The 25,475-nt window shown below is 45.3% G+C and overlaps 2 protein-coding genes across 3 annotated transcripts in view; one reads left to right on the top strand and one right to left on the bottom strand.

The window, feature by feature from the left end:
• Positions 1-1,637: 1,637 nt before the first annotated feature.
• CNOT9 (CCR4-NOT transcription complex subunit 9) lies at positions 1,638-15,095 on the bottom strand. Of its 2 annotated transcripts, none has more exons than XM_074145461.1 (8): positions 14,983-15,095; positions 9,997-10,176; positions 8,787-8,902; positions 7,382-7,491; positions 6,496-6,605; positions 5,561-5,659; positions 2,943-3,034; positions 1,638-2,241 (listed from the first exon to the last, which is right to left on the bottom strand). In XM_074145461.1, exons 1-8 carry the CDS (start codon positions 15,004-15,006, stop codon positions 2,073-2,075), a joined length of 900 nt encoding a protein of 299 aa, XP_074001562.1. In that variant the 5' UTR covers positions 15,007-15,095; the 3' UTR covers positions 1,638-2,072. The 2 variants fall into 2 exon arrangements, with proteins under 2 accessions (XP_074001562.1, XP_074001561.1); XM_074145460.1 differs by having other exon boundaries at positions 2,073-2,248; positions 2,944-3,034; positions 14,983-15,006.
• An 868-nt stretch (positions 15,096-15,963) lies between these two features.
• USP37 (ubiquitin specific peptidase 37) overlaps positions 15,964-25,475 on the top strand; it is a 35,346-nt gene continuing 25,834 nt past the window's right edge. The window contains exons 1-7 of the mRNA XM_074145514.1: positions 15,964-16,166; positions 19,763-19,934; positions 20,472-20,572; positions 21,835-22,016; positions 22,378-22,452; positions 23,018-23,115; positions 24,661-24,745. Of these exons, the coding sequence (XP_074001615.1) occupies positions 16,011-16,166; positions 19,763-19,934; positions 20,472-20,572; positions 21,835-22,016; positions 22,378-22,452; positions 23,018-23,115; positions 24,661-24,745 (869 nt within the window). The 5' untranslated portion in view covers positions 15,964-16,010. The remainder of the gene's footprint in view (positions 16,167-19,762; positions 19,935-20,471; positions 20,573-21,834; positions 22,017-22,377; positions 22,453-23,017; positions 23,116-24,660; positions 24,746-25,475) is intronic.

The raw sequence follows: 25,475 nt of genomic DNA, 5'->3' as shown, positions 1-25,475 counted from the left end.
GGAGGGATGCAGGACCCGAAGAGGAGGGCAGGGCTCGAGCATCCTGGGGGAAATACACCATGGAGATCCAAGCTGGGCCACCCTTGGGTGCCAGGGCAGGGACCAAACTAATGTTCTAACAGACATGTTCTAACATCTAATGATGTTCTAACAGACCTAGACCCTGGGCAAGGGTGACACCGCTTGCGAAGATGCTGCAGGAAGGCAGCCAGCAATCTTCCCCGGCTTCCATCCGGAGCCCGCCAGGGAAGATCACTGACTGCCTTCCTGTAAAGCAAGAGGGAGCAGCATCTCCACCCCAAAACCCCCTTACCTGCTCCAGGAGAGATGAGGTGGGGTAGGGATGCAGCCAGCTCCCACAGGGAACGGCCAAGCGGTGCCCCCAGCTCACATCCCCAAGCTGGCACAGCCTCCCTTCCTCCCACCTGCAATAAATCCCCCTCCTCCCGCCCCCCTCCACTGCTTGCCCTCCCCAAGAGACCAGACCAGGAGCAATCTGTGCTGGCTGGGGTTTTATTATTTATTAATCTGAACTTACAAAAAGAAAAAAAAAAAAAAACCAAACCAAAAACAAAACCACACAAACGAAACCAGAAGCATTTTCACACCCTGTCAAGGTCAGGGTGGAGGGAAGGGGAGGGGAAAAAAAAAAAAAAAAAAAAAAAAAAAAGGTGATGGTTATAAAATGGGACCCCGGGGGGTAAGGAAGAGGTCATGCTCTGGCCTCGTTACGCAAGGCTGCGAGGGGAGGAGGGAAGGGAAACGATGGGATTTAAGACACTGTTGGCACGACACCGCAGATGATCAGCAAAAATGGGCTACTCGAGGAGGGGGGGGGGGGGGGGGAGAAATCGAGTAGCTGCCCAGGCTTGCCTGCAGCCGAGCGCAGGCAGAGCAGGCACTGCTGCGGCAGAGCCCGGCAGCTCCTCGGCTGCTTCCGAGAGCCTGCTGCAGCCACGCTGACCCCTGGGCGCAGGGAAGGCAGGTAAGCGGCTGCTGGTCCAGTTTAATTGCGGCGGGGACGAGGCAGACGCCAAGGCAGGTTTGAAAGCTGAAATGGATGCAGCTGGCTGGCAGGGATGAGCTGGAGGAGGGGGAAAAAGGGAGGGGGGACCAGGACCGAGAGACGCCTGGCAGGCAGCAGCGGGCAGAGAAGCCGGCATACCTGGATCCCGCAGGATGTTGCTCCCAGCTGTCCTGTGGCAGGGGATGATCGGTCGGTGGCCTGCTGACCAGGCTCCCCTAACGCTGGGCTCTGTTTGACAAGCCAGGCAGCAGCCCTGCTGCTGGGCAAGAGCTGGGCGAGATGGGAGGCCAGCACACATCAGCCCCCGGCCGCTGGCTAGCTGCAGGAGTGCACTATTTACAGCACCAGAGCCACAGTCCTGCTGTCTTCTCCTCCCCCAGAGCCCTGGGAAGCAAGCTTATGACGCTTGGGTTCACAGCAAGTAATCCACCCCTCCTCTTGGGGTGAGCACCGCGGTGGCCCGGCTCCAGCTGCTGCCTCCACGTCAAAGGAAAGGAAGAGAGAAGCTTGCCGCGCCAGCCAGATGCAGAGCCAGGAGCAAGGATGTGCTGGCAGGGAAGAAAGCTGTCCCCGGGCTACCTGCGGCTGAGTAGCAGTCTTAAGAGGGCATGAAACAACTGGATCAGCTTTTATTCAGCTCACTCACCTAAACAGACGTGTAAACAAGAAGTGACAAGGAACTGGAGGGACATGGTGTGCACACCCCGTGTCACATACCGCTTGGGTGGAGGCTGAGCTAGCTGGAAGGGCACCCATCTGCCTGGGGGTGCGGGCAGAGATGCCAGCCAAGCCTCCTGGAGAGACAAGGATCTTTACAGATTGTTTTTATTGATTTTCTTTTTGAAGCTGCGGTATCAGCATTTGCTGGTGTTGCGATCCCCGGAGGCATGCTGCATTGCTACAGAGCAGCCCTTTGGCTGGGTGGGATGGTCCGACAGGCCGGCAGCCAGCTGGCGTGCCCAGTTTGTTACGGAAGAGGTCACCTGTTCCTGGTTCTCTGTAAACCTGAGCTGTTTCTTCCCCGGTCCCCCACCTCCCCCAGCAGTCATTGCGGAGGAAGAGGGATGCCCCGTGGGTCAGTGACTTGACCCTCTTGCAGGTTCTTGACAAGCTGAGCCAGCCAGCGCTTTGTGGTCGTGTCATCCTTCAGGACCTGAGCGAAGGTGGTGTCCTTCAGTTGGTCGGGAAGGCACTGCCTGAGAGCTTCACGTGCCCTACATCAAGAGACAAGAAACGGGGCCCAACAAATAAACTCACAGGGGCAAGAGGGGAGCAAACCACATGGGGACATGATGCTCCTTTTGCTTGGGGGTCTCCCTGGGAGGGCCAGCCAAGGAAAGCAGCAGCAGCACACGGCGCTTGGCCAGCCAGCCCAGCTCCCATCCCTCACGCTGGACCCCACCGAGCCAAGTCCTGTGCCCTGACAACCGTCAGTCAAGAGCAAGGCAACGCCAGGAGAGGCTGAGACAACGAATATGTACCCAGCGGCTCTGGGCAGAGCTGCTGATCAGCCGAGGGAATACAAACTGATTTCAAGCTGAATTGCACCTATTGACTTCTACTGCCAACAGCCCGCATGATGCAGAAGAGGGAGAGCACAGCGTACCTTCCACACCTCGGTCCCTCCCTCATACCTAGTCCAAGCTACATTTGAGTTCAGGCTGTCGTAACCTAAACAGCTGGAATCTGCACAAGCCCCAAACCGTCACTGTTTCTCCCAGGTACCATAAAAGCTCCTGGGACTAGCAATAAAAAAAACCCAACAAATCAAAAAACCCACCCATTTTCCACACTGAGCTAAGGCTGACAGAAGGACAGACAAGAAACCTTGACCCTCCCCCAGGGCAGGCACTGTGGAGAACTACACTTCCAAGGCAGCGGGAGAAGTCCCTGCCCAGACTCCTAAAATGCTTACCTGGGGTTATCAGAAAGGCGAAGGTAGCAACGGACGACATGTTTCAGCAGCCGTGCCGATGGCTCCTTGGAGAGCTGCAGGACCATTTTACCCTGTTTGACAGAGGCCAGTGCCACCAGTTAAAGTCTTTGTAAGAACAGCTTCACAATCAGCAAACACTGGGAAAGACCATTAAATCAGTCACCCTGGCTTCCCATGCATCACAGGCCGTTACCTTTCATTTAGATACTCCTGCACGGAGCCCGGCAGTCTGCTTGCCAAGATGCCTTTGAGAAGAGCAGCTAGCCATGACTTGGAGAGGATTCTCCCAGCAGCTCGGGAAAAGCTTGTCTCATCTCTATTTGGTTTTTACCTCCCCAGGACTGCTTAGTGGTCCAACTCCGCTAGATTAAAGAGAACCTGGGGTTTCCTCCTTGTGGAGGAAGACAAACGTATCCCAAACGCTTTGATGAGCTCTGGCTGAGTCACCCCGTGAGGTGTGTTCCAAAGCTCTGCAACACTCCCTGTTCTCATCTGCACTGCCTTCATTTCAATGCCCTTTTAAAACGTTAACTATAGCCTGGGAAGACAGGCCGAAGGACTGGGCTCACCCACACCACGTGTATAGCAAGATCCACATCTGGTCTTATCACACACCCAAGAGCTGTATTTTCTTTTTGTGCTACATCCCTCATTAAGCCGTTACTGGGAAGGGAGACCAGAGCAGATCCCCCTGGCCCAGCCTCCCTTCCTCACACTATGTTAAGACTTTGCACATGGTTGCACCTTTGAATGCATCCAGCCTAGCGAACAGCGTGGACGCCTTCACACGCCTGCTTTGAAGGACTTTAACAGTCTGCTTCCTCATGTTTAGGAGTCAATCTGATCTGCCCAACAAATTGGACTTTTTTCCCCTGTAAAACTGTATTGGCTAGAACTAATCATTTTCTTCATTAGCCAAATTCACCTGTATTTCGGTATTCAGGCAGTCAGCAATCAGCAGGGTCTCCTCAACTGCCCTTGTGCAAGCTTCCTGTTCTCAGCAATTCTCCAGGAAACAAATTCTTCTTCGAAATACAGAACAACAAGCCAGAGAGCTCCTCAGACAGCTCCTAGATGGGAATTACTAACTTGCTCTTTTAAAAGCATCTAATACTTGCATAACATCTTACTCCATTATCAGCAGACAAGGAAGTAAATCATCGCCTTTAAGAGACAGGAGTACACTATCCCAAATTTTTGAAACAGAACAGAAATGTCTATGAACATGTTCATCTTTCTCCGTAGTATTATGGAATATTAATAGTCTCAGCGCTTCGCCCACTGGTGGAATTACACCACAGCTAAGATTTCTCCTGTGCTAACACAGCTTTACGGGCCCACATCCTTCCATGTTTGTACCCTTCCCAGCCACAGATTCTTCCTTGGTCTCGTCTCCCCTCCCCTCCCTTCCCCTACCCCAGGGTTTCTAATTGCGTCCTTCATTTGCCCCCAAACCAGATGTACTTTCATCAAAGCCGATCCTTTTCTTGAATGCAAAAATCATGTCACATTGGATATTATGGACATCAGCTCATAATCATTCATATTTTGCTGTTTGTGGGTGAATTAGGAGGTAACATTTTCTTTACGTTTGGGAAAACAGACAGACAAATAATTATTCCCAATGAAAGCATCAACATTTAGGCCCAGAAGCAGCATTGCAAAGCGCTTAACTTAATGCTGCATTTTCTTCTCCCGATACTGCTCTTTAAAAAGCAAACAAGCAACCACCAGACACAAAAGGAAGACATAGCTATTCCAGGGCAGATATGAATTCCCCTCAGTGAGCTCAAAGATAATAAAGCGCACGTTGGGACTATTACTCCTGGGACGAACAAATTGTGAGCACTCAAACTTCTCCTTCACAGGGGACAGGGAATGGACAAAAATTGTCTGCTCTCTCTGTGTTCCAACACAAGAATTAAGAGTCATAAGCAGCAGCTAGTAGGAGCCAGGTTCAAAGAGGAAAAAAAAGGAGGTTGGCCTTGCAGGCAGAGAGCAGAAAACCCATGAAACTCCTTGGTAAAGGACACTGCGGATGCAAAAAGTCCTCCCTTTGAACACATGAAAACAAGACAAACACTGGGGGTTACTGTACAGAAAATCCTCAACTGGCCCCAGAAATCCAAAGCTGAAAACATCTGGCAGCTGTGAGACTGTTACAAGGGCAAGTATCACAAACGCTTGCCCTGCTCTTACTCCTTCGCTCAACCTGCTGCTCTTTCAACCTGCTGTGGGAGACAGAGATGGGAAATGGATCCATGGTCTGAGCCGTGTGATCGTTCTTACATAAAATTAAGTCAATTCACATCAAATCAACAACACTGAAAACTCTTTTTCTTCTCTGGAGATGTTTACCCACTTTATCTTGGGGACTTAGTACATTACAACTAATATGTGTTCTCTTGACATGCAAACCAGAGATATACAAAAGAAACAAGCGGGAGCAGAGAACTACAGTGTCACAAGCAGTAAGCCCAAGAACGATTTGCCTCTCTCATCCTTTGCTCCAGCCAGAAAGCAGGGAAGTAGCTGCTTAAAAAAGTGGCTGCTAGAGCATAGTTTTGTCTTTTTTTAAAGAGAGGAAACAATCTTACCAGTATCATGGCAACATGGGAAAACCGCTCATAAGTCTGACAGATATATGCCAGCCCTGTGTCATCCAGGAGGATTTTCTGAAGAATAAAGGTAGCAACCTAGAATGGGGAGAAAGCAGAAAAGAAAGCATATAAACAACTTATCTAAGCTGAAAAGGGACAGCCTTTGTTTTGTGTTCTTTTCAAGGCGCTCCCAGAGCTGAAAGGCCTTTCAGCAGGCAGCAAATGCTCTACTCAGTGAAAGTTTAAAGCCAAAAGAAAATGCAGGACACTACACAATGCTTGGCATCTCTGGCTAAAGAGACGGACACAAAGCAGTGTGTACAAGATGACTGGATGCAGGTTGCATAAGACAGCAATTACTGCCAGACTGCTCAGGACAGACTCAGGATTACGGGCACACTACTCTAGTCAAGGAGCAAGAAGCAGGAGAAGGATCTGTCCCTTGGCCCTGCCATCTAGATGGAAAGCTGATTCTGGTTTTCATCTTAAGCATTACATCACGAGATACGTGACTTTCTGGAAGAAGCTCAGGGGAAAGTGGCCTGTGATCAGAGGAGACAACAAACTGGTCCAGTGCGGTGAACAATCCCATAACTACCACTAACAGCTGCTGCCCAACCTCTGCACTGCGTAGCTACAGCATCTGTTCTCTCAGACCAAGGAAAGTTGATTCAGCTCAGCCCTGAGAGTTACTCTGCAGAGGAGGGAATGGGTGCTGAAAGCAGCAAGATCTCTCCCAGCAAAACTACCAGGCTCAGGAACTCCAGCTTAGTTTGGCAGGTTTGGTTTGTTTGTTTTTTGAGGAGGTAAAAACTCCACCTAGAGTTTCCCCAGCATTTACAACAGAACACAAGCCAACTCTGCAGGCTACTGGCTGCCTGGTCAGTCAGAGATAAATAACAAGTCTTAATTAAGACAAAATGAGTAGGTACCGTTTTGGAGAGTTCACTGCCAGACTCCATAATGCGTAAGCACAGGGGGATGATTTCTGTTGTCAATAAGAAATTTATCACTTCTTGCTCATCAGTTTTCACCAAGGCCCCTTGAAGGAAAAACAAAGACCAAAATCAATAAACAATAAATTGTTTTCAAAAAATCTCACCATTCAAAGAGGGCCTATGCTGTGTCCTCCCTGGTAATCATTAAGTCTGAACGGCTGGCAGAGCAACTGTCATCCTAAATATGCTGCAGCCCGTGGCTGGAGAAGCAATCATTTTGGCAGCATAAAAGTAATGAAGCTGAGTTTGGGGGTTGTTTTTCAGAAAGGGGATGCATTCTTGGCTTTTCCCCAGTGATAAAAAGAACACAAGAGGATCATGTCACCCACAGCAACCTCCAGGAATAAGAAATGCATTTTAAGACCTTCTTTAACGCATTGAGAGAGAAGTGTTTTGGGCAGAAAGAATAAAAAACAACCAGTATAAGGGGAAGACAGGGAAAATACACCCAAATCAATCAATGACAAAAGCCCAAAGACAGCCCAGTCTGCACCCGCCCATCCCAGTGTCTAGCTGGCTGGGCTGAGAGGGAAGGCTCAACAAGTCTGCAGGTACTTGTAGTCACAGGAAACATTTTTGGCAATGCACCCAGACGTCAGTGTTTTGTTATTAGTGAAAAGCCCAGTTCCTACACACTAAGAGGAACCTGCCTCCACAACTGATGGAAAAGGAGCAGCTCCTCCTGTTAATACTACAGGGTTCAGAAGATCCCAGTAAAAAGAGACCTGTCATTTTGCTTGAGCAGGTCTCTATACCCACAGCGTGAACTGCATCCAACTTGATAAGAAACGAGTGCTCCAGCGTTAGTTTAGCCACTTACCGATCACTCCGAGGCTTGTGAGCCGCAGGTACTCAAATGGACGTGTCTTGCTAACTGTGTGCAAGAAGGGATACAGGAAGAGAGGGATATGAGCTGCCAGAAAAGCTGACCTGTAGGAAAAGGAGAACACCCAATGTGAGAGACAAGGAACACAAAGTGAGCACACAATTCAGCATTACCGTGCAGAGCATTAAATTTCTCCCGACAGACACTATTGCTGCTGCTCCTCAAAAGCAGCTAACAGTTCGTTCTCTGATGGAGAGGTATGAAGTAAATTCTGCTCTGGGTGCAGCACAGAACCTAACACCTAAACTGTCAGTTACCTGCATCACTGCTTCCAGCTGACCAGGAACAGAGCACATCCTGTTGTTTTTATTATCTCTTCCCATTACCAAGACCCTCTGCTTTGCACATTCACTGCTGCATTTCACCTTGCAGGCTCCCATGGGCAGGGACAGTCAGCCACAACAGCATGTGCAAAGTCTCTGCGTGACAGAAATCCAGACTGGCTGATCCCTAGGCATCCTTAGGCACGGTTTAAATGTACACAGCCACCTTTTCCCCAGGAGTCCTCACACTGCCTTCTGACATGAAAATACAGACTGCAGGGAGAAGCCTGGAGACTGCTTTGCCAGCAGAGGGAAGCTCTCTTGCACAATCATTCAACATTCTTCCTCCGTTTTCAGTTTTCAAACTTTAAAAGTAAAGGTGTGTGGTGTAAAATTACTCTATTTCTTTGGATGTCACCTCCTGGAGGGTTGCTGTTTAACACTATTTTGCAGCAGCTGAAAAACAACTTCAGCTATGCAGCACTTTCGTCTCAGCAGGAACAGAAGCATGAGATCATGGATCTCCGGGTAGTTTTCTTCTGAGATTTAGCTACTGATTTTGGCTGAACTAACATCAGCTTTTCCCCTGCTGACATGGGCTGGACACAGACTGAGAAAACCTGAGTCAGGCACTGGCTGAGGACTCCAGACATGGCTCTGCTACTGCTCCCTTGCCACACACCATCTCTGGGAAGGACAGTCCTGCTCATTCCACTCTTTGGACAGCTGGTCTAAATAACTGTAAGCTCATTAAAACAAGGATCCTGAACACAGCTCAGCACAAAGGCACCCTTATCTCTGGCTAAGCTCCCAGGAGCTGCCACAACCCAATGTTTTAGGAATTTGCAGGATCTCAGGATGATCCAGGGAATGCAATGCATTTAGGATCACCATAAAGCTGTCATCCTGATAATCTGTGAAAGCAGCAGGCAGCTGCCTATAGTCCAGCTCTACTCTCTGTTCCACTTCTCTTGGTACAAAAGAAGAGAGGAGCTTACGTGCTTCTGGAGTCAAATGGACAGGCTGAGCTGCCAAAATCAACACCTTAGAAAACTCATGCACTTGGAAATGCTTACCTCGTTTCAGGATGCGATGCAACACACTGCAATAGAGCTAAAGCATTGCATACTCTGTTGGACTGATGGGCTGTCAAAGTCGGAGGGTTGATTGATGGATAAATATTTACAATTTCCTAAAAATTAGCACATGAAGAAAAGTTAGAGGAGGAAAAACACCAGAAAGCTGCACCAAAGCACTTGCCCAACAAGGAACTATGATGACAGAAGATGACAGTGTGCTTTCACCAAGCATCACTTTGAAATTACATGGCAGCTACCACACTTCCCAGGCAAGGGCAGAGCTGGGTCAGAGTCCATTTGAAAAGGAGTCACAATAATGCCTTCTAACCTTAATTTCAGTAAAAAAGCATTTGATTTCCTGGCTCTTTACTAGTATAGGAACTGCTTTGTTTTGAACTTCCAGATTGAAGAGGAGTGTAGTTCCTGTGCCTAGAGGCAAAGCACACCCACTCTACTCATAACGTAGCTGCGGGTACTCTTCTAACTCAATGTAAGGGAAGCAGCTGAGGGCAAGAAATCCAATTCAGAAATCTGCCTGCTTACAACTATAGCTCCCTTCTAATTTTCTTCACTTGTCTCAGGGCCACTCCGAGAACATTTTGATATTGCCAATCTTGCACTCTTCTTTCCTTCTTCAAAGGAAATCACTAGATTTGCCACTGAGAGATAGCCAGTCATCAGCTGTAGAGTAGTTTCCTGCTCTGTTTAACATGAAAAGCAGGTACATTCCCTGGCAAGGATCTCTGAAGCAGTGAGCAGCGTTCCATTCCCCTGCTGCCCTTCCAGCAGGCTCCCTGCAAGGGCAACCTTCTGACCAGAAAGTGCTCAAGCTTGTGCAAAACAAATCAAACCTTAGAGATCTTAGAAGTAAGGCTGTTGTGGCTCTGCTATGACATTGTATGAAAATAAGCAGAATGTGATCCACAGGAAGCTCATACACCCAAGAACTTGCCTGTTACCCTTCCAACGATGCAAGCTAATTAGAAATCTTACAGTCTCTACACACATCACCTTGCTAGTGATGATTAATGGCAAATGGGCTTCCCACATCTGCTACCCTCACCACATGATCCAATATACATCATACTCCCACAAATGGTAATAAGGGACTCCACCAATGCCTCCCCAGATCTGCCCCACAGACGGACAAACTCTGCAATGTGCTGGTGCTGCACCTCAGAATAAAGATGCCGCCAGTCCTACCCACCTGAAGGAGCGCTGCGATTGTGCCAAATGAGTGCCACAACATCGGGGCAAGGTCAGGCACAGACTCACGCTTCTTGCTCAGCTCCAGCAGCGCATTCTCCCGCGTCTCAGGGCTGGACAACTCATTGATCCACTGGTAAATCTTTTCACGGTCAACCTGAGCCAGCGCTGTTGGCACAGGCTAGGAGGGAGACAAGAAAACTTCAGTCCAAACGTTTTATTCAAATCTCACCCAAACCCTTTCCACAATCTGGCAGATAAGCAAAAAAGTGCTCAAGAAACTCCTGACTGGGGGAGGGAGGAACTAAAGCTGCATTAAGATGCTCTGGATATGGATCCCTCCCTTAGATTAGTCTATTTCACCTGTTTGAAACACAAAGGTTTTACTTTCTGTTCTGACTAATTAGGACAGTCTCTCATAATCTGCCTGTCAAGTAGTACCTTGTAACTTCATTCAGCAATGTCAGAGAGCCATGCTGCTGCCTGTCTCCCAGGGAGGTCACACATACTTTAGCCAGCCATAATTTGCCCCACCTGCATTTAGCACACATTCATGTCATGCTTCAAGTGCAAGCTTCCACAAATTCAAAGTAAGGCAGACACTACCTCTACAAAAATGTCCATAACATTGGAACCTGCCAATGGGATTCACCCAACGTACATGAGAAAAATATTCATACAAATACTAGAAAAATTCTCACTACTCCAACATCAGCATGACATCGTGCACAGCCAGTGACACCTGCTGTTAGAGAGGTCTCATATTTATCCCATGTATCTTGTTTACAAGCATGGAGCTAAAAGGGAATTTTTCAAGACTGATTTTGTGCAAAAAATCCTGTTCAAAATAAACCCAGAGAGAGGCAGATCTGTATTCACAGTCAAGGCACATTTTCTGTTACTCAGGAGAAATGCCTGATTTCTCTTCTGCCTTTCTTGGAACATCAGGGAAAGAACAGCATCAAGGCCAACAAGTTTTCAAGCCAAAAAAATGAGGGAAGGCTGGGGAGGAAAGGAAGAGAAACAGGGACTGTGGAATTGTAGCATAGTTTCTGTGGAGAGGTCAAGGCACAAGTCTTTCAATTAAAGTTTGTCTCACGCCTCTGCTGGCACAAGCAGCACTCAAGGTGGAAACAAATGCTCAGCAGGCTTCCTAAGCAGGCAGTTTGGTGATTCAGATACAAAATTGTTGAGGAAGACGAACATCAACATTAAAACCTCCTGTGTGAAAACTTCCAAAAACCAGTTCAGAACCTATCCAAACATTCTGCCACAGTCTTTACTACTCAAGTAAAGCACAGCCCTGTTGGTAAGCTGCTGCTCCTGAGCTAGCCTGCACACAACCAGCTCAGCATCCCCACTTGTACGGCAATCACAGCTGGGAACGGAGCATATTTATTTCCCTTTTTTTTTTTTTAAACACAGACCAAAATTCTTCATGCGCTTACCACAGCAGATGCGAGTGCTACCTGTACCACACTGACAGCAACATTACTACTAAGCAGCTCATCACCGAGGCACTGAAGAGAACACAAAGGAGTTCAGGAATTGAAAGTGGCTGGAACCAAACCTGAAACCATATGCCAGAGGCAGGCTCGCAGAACTGCAGGAGGGATGAAGGGAGACTTCTTAAGCTTTGGTAGACAACTCCAGAGCTTTCTGTCTCTATTTCTGCAAAAGTTTCCCTCCTTCATTCATCCACTTATTATATCCATAGTCATGTCTAAAGAGATTTTTCCCCAGCTGTGGGATTTCTCTCTCCCCTAGCCATTTCCATCATAAATAACTTAAATGTCTATATATAACCCAATGTGCCGTTCTCAATGCCTATACTCTTAGGGCTCAAATACCTTTTTAGCTTTTTATCTTTCCTCCTATCCTCTTTTTTTTCCTCCTGTCTACTCAATTTTAGTTTTTTTTTTTTCCCCAGAACTTCACACTAAATTAGTAATCCTGACAAATTTATTGTGCTCTTACAGCTGGGAGTGCAATTCCAATGGCAACTCCAACACTGGAACTGCAAAAGAGAGACACAATGAACACGTGTCATTTGTTTTCATTTGGGATGGTAGAGTGACAAGCAGTGTAGCAATAATGTTGTTGTAATTGTGTTATCTAAAGCTTCCATCTATTTTTCTAGACTCACTGGAAGTTTCAGTTCCTGTAAGCTTAAATACATCGACCCTTTAAAAGCACAATCATGTGTTTGTGGTCCCTAGAGAACACTAAGTAGATTTTCCACACAATTAAGTTTATGATGTCCAATACCTGTCTTAGGCAGAACCAACTGCTTTTCACAGGCTCTACAGTTGCTCCTCTCATTTAAGTTTAAATTGAAAGATATTTTTTCATAATTTCCTACTTTATTGTTGTTCCCCCTTCTCCCTCTAAAACCTAAAACTCTGGGGAATCCTGAGGGCTACACATAAATCCTGCAAGCTCTGAGACAGATTCCTGCCAGGCAGACTTTTTTTTTGCACGTAGGGAAAGCAAAAGTTCTCAACACAGCACAAACCAGCCAACTCTGCATCATGAAAGACCTTGTAACACCTCCCTCAAGAGAAACGGCATCACCTCAAACATCCATGCCCGATTACATCTCTAATGAACTGGATTTAGGTATAGCTTTCTCTTCCTAATTGAGCAGCTGCCTAGCTGCTGCTAGGCATATGGATAAAAGCACCGATCAACTAAAGTAGAACATCGACTAACTGGATACCTGTGCTTTTTAAATTATTTTGATAGATCACCAACTCAAAGTTAACTCTGAGCTTCAATAGCAGTGAATTAGCTGGTTTGAGTTGGGCTTTGAATGCCTTACTGCTAGTTACAGTTAACATTTATTGGTTTTAGCCTGTTCTCGAGCCTCTAGCATATTATGCCGTCTTCAGGTCTGAAATAGAAGTGTCAGCTCTGCCACCAGCATCACTGTTGTCATGGTTTCAGTTGGGATAGAGTTAACTTTCTTACTAGCAGCTGGTACATTGCTATGTTTTGGATTTGGGATGCAAGCAATGTTGATAGCGCACTGATGGTTTTGATTGTTGCTAAGCAGTCAAGGCCTTTTCTGCTCCTCACACCACCCCACCAGCAAGTCGGCTGGGGGTGCACAAGAAGCTGGAAGGGGACACAGCCGGGAAAGCTGACCCCAACTGACCAAAGGGAAATTCCATGCCATATGACATCATGCTCAGTATATAAAGCTGAGGGAAGAAGAAGGAAGGGGGGGGACATTTGAAGTGATGGCATTTGACTTCTCAAGTAACCATGACGTGTGATGGAGCCCTGCTTCCTGGGGATGGCTGAACATCTGCCTGACGATGGGAAGCAGTGAATGAATTCCTTGTTTTGCTTTGCTTGTGTGAGCGGCTTTTGTTCTACTGTCTTTATCTCAACCCATAAGTTTTCTCACTTTTAGTCTTCTCATTCTCTTCCCCATCCCGATGGTGGGAGTGAGCAAGCAGCTGCGTGGCCTTGGCTGCTGGCTGGGGTTAAACCACAACAACTGTATAGACACCAGTGCTCTGGCCTACCACAGCTTTACCACGACAACATTCACAACACCCCCAAAGGGATTCCTCAACCAATTAATGACCCTACCAAGAAGTAATATTATTTACCGGAGCTCCCAAGCACAACTGGGGAGCCAAACACCCTTCCCTGTCACCTTTAGCCTAAGCAAACTAACTGACTGTGGTAGGAAACACTTCAATACAGAACTACCAGGTGGCATGAATTATGTATAAATTAACTATACATTCAAATTAATCCCAAAATAAAGTTGTTTTCTATTCCTGAAACTGATAAATTTGTTAAAATTGTCTTTAAAAAAAATATCTTTTTATAGAGAGGTGACTAGAACACAGATAGAGGATTATGGGAGATACAACAGTCCTCACACATTTCGACAAGCACTTAGGAATTACACTGCTATAAAAATGTAAGTGCTGATCAAGAGAGTTCTCTATGATCTTGCACACCCTTCCATGCTCCAGAAAGTCTTACTTTAAATCAGAAGTATTTATCAGCACTCCAAGAACCAATTTAAAGTCACAAGCACTTAAACAAAGTAGAAAGACTTAAAAAGTTCTCTCAACTCCTGTTCATAAGTACTTTACTCACTCTTGTTAGTCCAAGCAGAACCTTGAGCTAAGTTCATTTGAAAATAGCTTTATCTGCTGGTCTTGCAAATACACCTCCCAAACCAAATACACACCGGAGACTCAATCAGCTCTAGGTCTTACAAACACAGTGAACATGCATTTAGAGAAGTGAAAAACAAAACACAAACCCACTCAGATGGCAGATAAGATGCAATAACCACACACATTCAAACTCGGCTCCCATTTTTGAACCCAACCAGGCTAAGGTACTGTTCCACTCCCACCAGCCTGAACATCAGGCAGCATCCCATCCCACCACGGCAGCTTTCTGAAGGGGAGGAGGGCAAGCATGTACTACAGACGGCACTGCAAGGTACAGGGGGAAATGCAAGAGGCAGTCTCCTCCTTTCCTCCCACTTGCCTGCAGCCCTGAGGAACTTTTTGCTACCTCTTCTTTCCCTCTGCAGTCAAAACCAGAAGTAAAAGAGCTCCCCAGAGGACAGAGTAGGTGGTTGTGTGCGCAAGAGATGTCCAGGAGCAGGGAGGGAGGGCGGCAGGCAAGAGGAGAGAAAAACCCTATGTGATAACACACCAGGCAGGAAGCACACAGCCCGGGCAAGCAGCGGGGAAGCCCTCCTAGACCCTAGGCGAACCAACCCGTCCCCACGAGCAGCAGAGCGAGGCACGGCCGCCTCGGGGAAGTGCTGAGAAGTCCCTGAGGGAGCAGTCGGAGCAAGGAGGCCTACCCGCGACCAAAGGCGCCTCACCACTGAGGCGCTGAAAAGAAGGAGGCCGCAACCCCCCACGGCCCCGCTCCCCGCACCACCCGGGGTCCCGTCTCCAACCCCACCCACACCCCACCAAGGCACGGAACCGCGCCTCACCGCAGCCGTGGCCAAGCTGTGCATGGTGGGAACGGTGCTCAGTGCCGGGCCCCCCTCAGAAGGCCGCCGCCATCAACCTAGAGCCCGCCCTGACCCCTCACCCCGCGCGCTATGGCTGCTGGGAGAGCGGAGGGCGGGAGGAGCGACGAGCGGGGAGCATGGCGCATGCGCGCAGGCGGGGCGGGGGCTAAGCCGCATGCGCACCGCCGCGCTGACGTCAGCGTGCGTGCGTGCGTGCGGCGTTTGCCGCTGCTGGCCGGTTCCCGCCATCTGCCGCCGCCGCCGCCGCCCCCCCCTTTCCCCTTCCCCCTCCCCCTGTCCAGGCCTCAGCGGCACCGGGGACGCACCGGGGACGCACCGGGACGCAGGTACAGGAGCTCGGACACCCCCCCTCCACCTTCCTACCTCTCGCTTCGCCGCCCCCGGGCCGGGCCGCCGTGAGGGGAGGCGGCGCCTCCCCTCTCGGCGGCCCGGCCCGGGGGCGGCCCCGAAGCGGCGAGGCGGGAGACGCGGCCCTCACCCCCCCCGCGCTGTCTCCCTGTCCGTGAGGGGGGGGAGGACCCTCCTCGGCGGCCCCTCCCAGGGCCGCTTCATTCATTTCTTCTAATTAATTTATTTTCTAAAAGCCGTCGTCGTTTCCCTCCCCCCCTCCCCCCCCGCCAAGCTGACCGGGAGCCCGTGGCGGTGCGTGTCTGTGTGTGGGGGTTTCTCGTTTGTAGTCGCTTTAAGGGTTTGCGAGAAGGTCTGTGGGTTGGGGCTGCTGGACTTTCAGCAGTTGGTGGATCGACACGTTGCTGCCCAAATTGGGAGAGGTTTTATTAATCTTAAGTTTCCTGATGTCTTTAACTTTCCTTCACCGCATTTAAAAATGCCAGCCCAACACTTCTGCTGAACTTTGGCAGAAACTTTAAGCCACATTGCTCTCACTCTCTTTCTGTATATATTCTTTGGCCTGTCTAGTTATGCATTTCTCCTTTTTTTAGCAGGTTTTAAAGGTGGAGTACGCTTGCTCTTTCCCGTGAGAAAGCATGGCTCCACTCAAGGTGCACGGACCTGTCCGGATGCGCAGCATGCAGACTGGGATTACAAAATGGAAAGAAGGGAGCTTTGAAATTGTGGAGAAGGACAACAAAGTGAGTCTAGTGGTTCACTACAATGTTGGAGGAATTCCAAAGACATTTCAGGTACACCAAATATTAAGGCTTTTGTTTGAGCAGTGCATGGATTGTGCTCTTTTGTGAACAGCTGCCCTCTTCAAGGCTATTAAGTGACACACAAACTTCCCTCTGTCACTGTTTCTTGTTCCTCGTTTCCTGAACACTAATCCCTTTGTGTAACTCTCCCATAAATTATTCACGTGTATTGTTAAAGGATCTGTTGAGGTCAGCGTCGAGATACCTCTGAATGGGAAGAACCAAAAAGCAGGAAAAAGTTACTACAGTATATAGCATCATGGCTCAGGTGTTCAGATTTTTGGAACATACAACTTTCTGTTACTGGTACACTTGCAGAATCTAGAGGTGAAGATCCTGAACGCTTTGTACTAGCAATTTTCCCAGCTGAAGAGTATTGGTGTTAACACACCTTAACCTTTCTGCTTGTTTATATAAGACTGCTGAACAGCAGTTGTTACAGTTTTAGGTTTTAAAAATGTCAGGCAATGTGGTTTCCTCACTGGGAGACTGATACAGACCACTGTTAAGAATTCTCCTGCAATATATTCAGCCTGAATTGCCTTTTTTTTTTTTTTTTCATTCTACAGTGATTTTCAGCTCAGTCTTCTTAGGCTTTTGTGCAAAATGCCCCAAAAAGAATCTGAAGGAGTGTTTTTCTGTAAGAAATCTCCATATGATTTAAAAATATTTAGAGTATATAAGAGCAGTTAAAAAAAATCCTATCTTACTTAGTAATGTTGTAAACTGATCTAAATGTTGGCTTCTGCTTTTTTGTGCCACTGTTGTTTTTCATCTGCAGTGCTCACCAGACCTTTCTCTGAGCCGTTTAGTTCTGTTATGCGAACTCAGTGAAAAAAAAGTTTGCTTTATTTTTGAAAATGAGGTTTTTCTGCCTTGGTGTGCTGAAAAGTCTCAGCAAAGAACTTGGCAGCTTGTGTTGCCTCAGAATCAAGGCGGGAGAAAGTCATTAGCTGTGGATAGTTTCTACCTCTGTTACTGTAGACTTGAATCGTCTGCCTTCTCACACGCGATGCTACAACTGCATATTTGATATAATCCAGCGTTGGACCACATTGCTTCTGAGAAAAGTGGTCTCTTCTTCCCCTCGTGCCTTCCCTTGTTGCTTGTTCTCACGTGCTCCTTTCTGCCTGGACGAGTGTTGACATGGTGTGACAGTGACGCGAAAGGTGGTTCTGTGGGGAGGATGAGCCTACGGAACAGCTAGCCATGGCCTGAAGGGGCAGGTTTTGCTCCCAGCCTCTTGCATGTGCTGGCTATGGTGCTCATCAGATCTCTTTGTGAGCTCAGTGGAGTGTTTTCAGGTGAATTAATTTGGGGAAACCACCAAATGCGAGGTCTCATGGAGGGGGTGATATGGCACCATGCAGCTAGGACTGCAGGAGAGGAGGATAAGGAGGAAATGCTGCATCTTTAAACCAATTATTTTTGTTTGGATGGTGGTTATTTTTCAGCAGGATCTGCTTTCTGGTCCTGTTCATCTTGAAGCAACACAGACACCGGCACGAGAGCGTTGGTGGGAGTGAGCAGCAGGCAGGGAGGGCTCCTGCCCCTTGCACTGCAGGCTTGTGCTCGAGTGTAGTTTGTGTGAGCTGGCCCCAGTCTGTCACAGGCATGGCAAATTCCTGATAACTTTGCTTTAGAAGTAGCATTCCCTTTTTTTTTTTGACAAGTTGCCAACTCCCAAGTTTGACAACTGGGAGAACGCTGCGTGATTTCACCACCTTTTTTTACCCTTCTGTAGTGGAACGTTTGGATGGTTGTATTTCTTTCTACAGTAACTGGTGCATCATCAAATATCTTATGTGAGATGATACGTTTTACTGATGTTTCAGGGCTTTGACTATGTTGTCTTAGATGCCAGATAGGTATTTAGAGAAATACTTTGTTTACCCCCACCTCCCAAGACTTTGTGACACTGACTGGGGCATAACAGGTGCATGGAGATCATGGATGGAGCCCTCTCATGACAGCATTTTGAGTTGAAATGGGTTATTTTGCACTGAGACAGTGAAGTAACTGTAATCCCTTTGCACTGGGCTTAGTATTTTAGGAGAGGATGAAAAATTTGGAGGCCCCTTTTCAATTCTTAGGTCTTTGAAGATATTTTTAGCTAATATTAAAAAAAAAAAAAAACCCCGAAAAAAACCCAAAAAAAACCCAAAACCACCCACAGAAAACAAAACAACCACCCTCCCCCAAAAAAGCCCAAACACAAGGATTGAGCACAAAGTATTTCAGAAGCATAATTTTTCCAGCAAAATAAACCCTTAGTTTCCAATTGAGGTGATTTTCCAGCCTCTTATAAACTGCTGTTGTGTCTAGATTGGCTTTCCAAGAGGCTAGATATCTGCAAGGAAAAGAAATCATCTCACTGACAGACATGGAGTGCCCTTTACTATCTCAGTCTTTTATATGCCTGAACAAATTGAAATCAAAATCACGAATTGTTTTTATTTTTTAAACTTGTGTATAGTTTGAAGGAGACAAGGCAGGTTCTAGAGCAACGCATAGTGAGACTTTGGCGTTTGAGTGTAATTAGTGTGCATGTCTATTAATTCAACTTCATTATTTAAGTCAGTAGTGTGGCAGTATGCAGGTCAGGCCAAATTAGGAGAAGACTCCAATCTGATGGGCAGTGTTTTACCCTGTCCTGTGTAGTGCCTGGTGACCTTGGCTGTGGCTTCCCATCTTGCATGAAGCATTGAGTATAGCAATATACTGGCACGGAGGTCGCTGTGTAGCTACTGCCTGGTCTTAGGCAAGACTAAAGAAGTGGCAGCAAAATGAGGAATTAAGCAAAAAGGGACAAGGGAATTGAGAAATGAGAGTACGCTTACGTATGGATTGTCAAACTTCCATAAAGCCTGCGGATGCGAGAGATTCTTTTGCTTCCTCTGCTTTAGGAATTACTCTCAACCTGCATGAATAGTAAAGCCTTTACTGGGCGGACAGTTCTCATAGGTTTCTTAGCATGAAGTGACAATTAAGTAATGATATAATAAAGTAGCAGCGGCATTATTAGGGAGCACAAATTCTTATTAAAATTATTCTTGTGCTTGACCCTAACCCTGAAAGTTTTGACACCACTTACCGTTAATAATGTTGCACGTAGACCTTATTGACTTACTCTCTTGACAAAACTGTTAAGCTAAGTCAAATCTGTCTTCCCTGAGAGGAAATTGTAAAGTGAGTAGAAGTTTGTACTTAATGATTAAAGCTTTCCCCATCTTAAATTATATTTCAAACTTGCTGCGGAAGTATCAGACAGCTGAATTGGACTGTATGAAGCTTTTGCTCCTTTACGTTCAAAAATGTCACAATAGCAAAGCAAGTTTCAGAAAGCTTTTCCAGCAATATAGGGACCGTTGGGCTATAAGGATACTGTCTTTTCGGTTCTGTCAGCTTCCAAGATCACTGATTGCATTAATGCTGTGAGGCTTAATGTTTGCTTAAAGAGGAGCAAGGAGAAGCATTTTGGTGCGAGTGCCTCTTACCCTCTCTCTTTGAAGTGTTTTGTTTGAATTTGTAAGTGTTTTGGCCTTTTAAAAATGGATTTATGTTTATAGCTACTTTCTTGTTTTCAGCTAAGCCATAACATTAAAACTGTGACCTTAAGACCAAACGGTAGAAAACTCTGCTGCTTGATGCTAACACTAAAGGATACCAGCTTCCTGACAATTGATAAGGTACCATTTAAAGATGCAAATGAAATGCGGATGTATTTGGATGCAGTCCATCAAGACAGGGTTCATACTGGTAAGTGCAATTGTTGTAAATCATGTTAATAACAGTTTGGAGAGGCGTTGGTGCTGTGTTTTCTTTTTTTTTTTTTTTTTTCATCTTTAGCCATTTTGTTACTGACTTTCTTTGCCTTTGTGTAAATACTTTTTTCTGGCCCTGAACCCTGATTTTTGTTACGTACCTTTCTCATAATGTACCTTTGTCATGCTGAACAATAAGCAGCGATTAAACATGTAGGAATTGTTTATGTTGTATGTTGGTATTTGAAAAACTCTTGTCTGTTTATCACATGTGCATAGTCTCTTTCCTTTTTATTTTATTTTGTTCTTTTTAAGGATAGGAACTTTACTGCCAACTGAGTAAATGACCAATATAAGGGATATCCATAAACATGTACTTATGTCTGTACACTCAAGAGTATCACACTGTCTGTTGCCAAGAAACTTAGTGTGTCCCTTCCAAAATCAACTCCATCTAAATAATGTCTTACAAATAAGAATGCCAATCAGTTAAATGACCATCAAATCAAATGTTGTATGCTTTTTTTGTCAGCTGGGAAACCCTCTCAGGGATCTGGCAGCTTTGGAGGTGTGCTGGGCAGCAGGACCACACATAAGGAAGCTAATAGGCAATTCTCTTATATAGAGAACCAGGTTTGTTTAATTGTTCAAATTTTTCCTCTCCTTTAATTTTATTTCATTCATTTCCTTCTCTCATTCTCTTTTTGTATATTGTAATAGCACTGTAAATACTTATTTTGCATCCCAAGTCTTTGTAATGTAGAGGGCTTGGAATAGATGTGGACAGGGAGGTTGGTAACGGTGTGTCTTGCTCGTGAGGAGCCAGGTATTCTGTGTGAATAAGAAAGGTCAGTGTCTCGCTGTGGAAGACAGAATGTGTTCTTCGTGCTGAGCTGTCAGTCAGTCAGCCAGAGAAGAAGCAGAAAAAGAGGGAAAAGTACATGATTAAGACTTGCTTCTCATGTAGTTCTGAGTATCTCTTTGTTTATACTGAACATGTTATAGTTAGCGTAGGTCTTAATGAGTTTAGCAGACTTCAGCCAAATGTATATATTGAAAAACGGCTGACTCAGTTTTGTATCAGAATAAAGTTACTGAATTTGTTGCGTTCCGCTCAGATTTTTGTGTAAATTTTGCAGACTTTTCCCCAAAAGTGGTTTTCCTTCAAAATATTTTTGTTCTTCCTTTTCTCCCTGCATAACACAGATTTCATGGTGTATCTACTGGCTTTAATTTACTTTATTATCTCTGTGAATATACTTGTATTACCGCCCTGAGGGAGAATATTCTTGACATTGTCCCAAAACAGACTTTACACTTTGCTTAAAGGCAATCTCACTGTTAAAAACTCGCAAGGTCGTTGTATACAGTGGTAAGATTAGACATGTTTTGACCAACATTCCTTAGTCAACCAACTAATAGCTCTTTCCATTGCGTTACATGTGGCACTTGCTTGGCCCAAGGCTGTTAGGGCACTGTTCTAATTGTGTGGGTTTTAATACGGCTGCTGTTGGGTTTGGTGTATTTTTTTCTAATACCACCCAGGATTGATCTGGGAATAGTTAGGAATCATGCCATGGGTTTTGTAATGTCAAAGCATGTAAAGGAGATCTTAAAAACTAAAGTTCAACTGGCTTAGCCATGGAAAGTGGGAAGGGAAATTGGTTACTGCTGTAGAGTTTCACGTTTAAGACTTGTATTGATACAGTCAAAATTTTACCTCTGTCTAATTAGTTTTAAACTCTTTTAAGTTATTACAAGTAGCATTTTTCTGCTTTTGGATGCTACACTGCAGCAAGTAAAGCAGTGGTGTAAATGCTAGGTTAGTCTGAAGATGGTCATGTTTTTTCACTGTTTTGATTGTCTCCCTGGCCTGCTCCACTTGGGCTTTGCAGACTCCTCCCAAAAGAGTGCCTGTGGAAAGTAAGGAGGAGAATCCGTTTCGCAAGGTGCTGGGTACCCCAGCAAGAACATCTGTTAAGAATTCCACTGGAACTGGAACACCTAGCAACAGGGTGAATGTTTCGGCATCTCCGACGTTGTCAGTCCCTCACAGAACAGGCTTGTTGGAGAATCGGTAGGAATGTTATCCTCTTATTACGATATTGCTAAAATTTAGCTCTTGATAGAGCTGCAGGTGCAACTCAGTACCCCTAGAAGTAAGAAGGGAATATGTTTCTTCCTCTGGTTTTGCTGTTGCTTTTAACAGGATGTTAATACGTGCTTTTCTAGCCTCTGGCTGGTACTGGCACTAGAGCTTTATGAACAACTTAAAAGTTGGGCAGACCAAATTCTTCTCTGTGTGCTATGTTATAAAAGTGGAGATTGTGGAAGGTGCGAAATGCACAGAAAGCATTGAGGAGTTCTGGTCAGTTGGAAGAGGATCATTTACTAACCTTTCTGAAAGAATGACCACTTCAAAAATTTTCTGTCATCAGTGAAAAGAGGAAAAGAACACAGCTTCCTGGTTCAGAAATCAGTGAAGATTATCCCAAAGAGAATGATTCTTCAACGTAAGTAGCCGTTGCTTCTGGTTTCTGATTTTAAAGATCAATTTTTCTGAAAAGAATGCTTAGGTATTTCCTGTCTCAGCAGCATGGAACAGGCCAGCCACTAGTTAACTTCTGAACACACTGCATGCTTGAAGTGGGGTTTGCATTCAGGATTAAGGAGGGAAATGCAACCTGCTGTAGCAGTTGGTTTGCAGGAACTAGCACATGCAAATTTTGTGTCATCTTTCTCTTGTCAGTTTAGACAGGATTGTCATACGTGCTACATGTGTATAGCAATAGGTGCCTTCTTTGTTGAACTTGCTTTGACCCTTTACAAAACAAAATTCATAAAGGGAAATTGCCGTTTGGAGAATAAGCTCTGTGTGTTTGAAATCGCATTTAATCCTAAGTAAGGAGGCCTGTTTAAATGAATTGGTTAAACTTACCTGCGAGTAAAATTTAACTGTTCGTAGTCAAGTATTAAAGGTGACAGGAGAGAAACGCTTTCAAACAGGTTGTAAATACCAAGTAGGAATATCCTTTATCTTCTATAACTGCACCAACTTTCACTTTTGTTTATCTGTAGGAATAATAAAGCCTTGAGTGATCCAGCGTGGAAGTACTTGAACAGCAGCAGAGAGAAACAGTTGAATCTGAAGCAGGCAGAGGAAAATCGGACATCAGGTAAAATAAAAAAAAAAGTAAAACCAAATGATATCTGGCTTTGACCGGTACGATTTTAACCATTTGATACTAGCTTAGAAAGCTGCTGCAGAGGTGGTTTTCCTGATCTGCTTTTCCCTGAGCCTCTAACTTTCTTGCTTCCTACAGAGACACATGGGAGGTGCAAACAACTTGCCTTTGTTTTCAAAGCCTGTCCTGCTCTAGTGTGACCCTGACCTTTATACTTAGGTGCCAATGCCAGCCCCTGTGCCGCCTGAAAATTCAACGAGCAGCTTCAAACTTTGCTCCAGGCTGCCCTTCCCCTTGGGAGGTGATTCCTGTAAACACCTAACGATTTCCTTTTTGCTTGCTTGCTTGTTTATTTTTAAAGCTCTCCTTTGCTGTTCATGCCCGTGTGAATTGTTGGCTGGTTTTTGTGCTGAAAATGTGTACTGTTTGCTTTTACTTCCCTGTCTCTTGCCCAGAACTTGAGGGGGAGCTCTTTGGGGCCAGGACTTTTTGTTCTGTTTGTACCAAAGTTCTGTTGGATACTGGTGCGTGACAAGGTTTTATGGACAATATAGAAATATCGCTAGTGTGTATATAAGCTAGTAAGCAGCAGTGTTCTTCAGTTTTACTAGTAAATATTGAACCTCTTGCCCCATAAAAGGGAATACACTCAAGATCTGGTTTTTATGGGGAATGTTGCTGAATGCATTCTTTCTTTAGTGCAGCTCTGATGGCACAAACATGTTGCTGGAGGAGCCAGTGACATGAACGTTTATCTCTGAATGAAAACCTGGTTTGCTCTTTAGAGTCAAAATTAGAATCTGTGGGCATATACCTGCAAGTTCAGGTAACAGTATTGCGAACTTCCTTCATATATCTGCGTTTTTGAAAGCCACGTGGCTCAAACCAATTCAAGCTGGGGTAGAAGCAAATGTTTATTCATTATCCAAACTGAAATACACTGTGATTCACCACAATAGGTGTATTTTTGATGCTTGAGAGCATCTTTTTTTTTTTTTATGTGGCACCATCTGAGGCATTAAGAGTCTCAGGATCTAACACAGTGATATCAGAACAACGAAACAATCATATTTTGCCCCAAGCATATAGTAATTTACTGTGGAATTCAGAGTGGGAAGAGAAATTGTTTTCGCTTCTGCATATTTGCCTTGAATTTTGAGAGCACTGTATTGGAAATCATTAGTGAGTTTTCTGTTATGTGTATCTTGTATATTTGAACAAAAGGTGGATATTTATCAGCTTTCAGATAGTTAAGACAATTCAATCACTTCTTAATGTTTCATATCGCAATTTGGATTTGATGGAGATTATGGTATTAAAGTCAATTAAAATTCCACCCTATGTTTACTTACATAGGATTAATATTCACATTAGTACTTCTAAGTATGTGTGTTAGAGCTTTCCCAGCCAATTCTGGAAAACAGTATTTGAGGGTTTTTAAACCTTTTGACTCAATACTTTTAAATGAATTGTATATTTTATAAATAGTTGAGTTACCTGGAACAAAATGACCTGCCTCTCTTTCTGTTTTTCAAGGTATTTTACCACTGCAGTCATCATCCTTTTATGGTAGTCGGTCTTCATCAAAAGAGTACTCCACTGGCAGTTCCACCCTGGACAGGTAGGACTGATTCACTAGCATGAACTGCAAATGACAGTTCTTTCCCAGGAATTAGTATCTTCAGTTTCCTGTTTATCACGTGGTATATAGCTTATATGCATAAAATGTGTGTATATATTTATTTTTTTTTTCCCACAGGAGTACAGTCTCTAGGTATTCAGGGTGGCTACAGTTGCTCTAGTTACATCTACAAACTCCAGTTACTGCTTGCAGTAGATAGACTTTCTACAGTCACTCAAGTCTATTATAGTCATTGTGAATGACTGATCCAGATATCTAAAATCTAGATGGTTCGAATTCTACATAAACTCTGGAACTTTAGAATGAATCCTTGCTTCATTTTTCCAAAGTAGATAAATGGCATGAAACTTTATATTCTAGTAACAGTATTTTAGTAATACTGAATCCTGCTGAGGTTGGGATTCTTCTGTGTCAGAGACTGTGCAATCAAACTGTCGGTCTCTGCCCCAGATAGATGAGATACAAGATCAAGGAAGAAAAGCAGCATTGTGCGTGCTTTACACATGAGGGACTGAGGTCAAGAGAGATTAAGTTACAGGAACAAGAGGCTGAAAATGAAGACTGGTCCAGATGTGAATTTTAAGCATATCTTAGGGGTGGTGATCTAATGCTACATGATTGTTCTTCCTCTCATCATATAGTGGGGGGAATTGTGAGATATCTTAAAGACAAAAGTCTTGGTTGCACTGCACACACACCTGTGGATGTG

This window comes from Numenius arquata, chromosome 3 (assembly GCF_964106895.1).
Source record: "Numenius arquata chromosome 3, bNumArq3.hap1.1, whole genome shotgun sequence".
Taxonomy (NCBI): domain Eukaryota; kingdom Metazoa; phylum Chordata; class Aves; order Charadriiformes; family Scolopacidae; genus Numenius; species Numenius arquata.
The sequence above is the reverse complement of the archived record's forward strand: the minus strand, read 5'-3'. Positions and strand labels throughout refer to the sequence as shown.

Excerpts from the sequence above, each read along its gene's own strand:
- CNOT9 (XM_074145460.1), bottom strand. The coding sequence starts at position 15,006 with ATGCACAGCTTGGCCACGGCTGCG. Across the intron at positions 5,660-6,495 it reads GCAGTGAACTCTCCAAAACG|GTTGCTACCTTTATTCTTCA; the intron begins GTACCTACTCAT and ends TCCCCATTCTAG. Across the intron at positions 2,249-2,943 it reads TCGCCTTTCTGATAACCCCA|GATGTAGGGCACGTGAAGCT; the intron begins GGTAAGCATTTT and ends TTCTTGTCTCTT.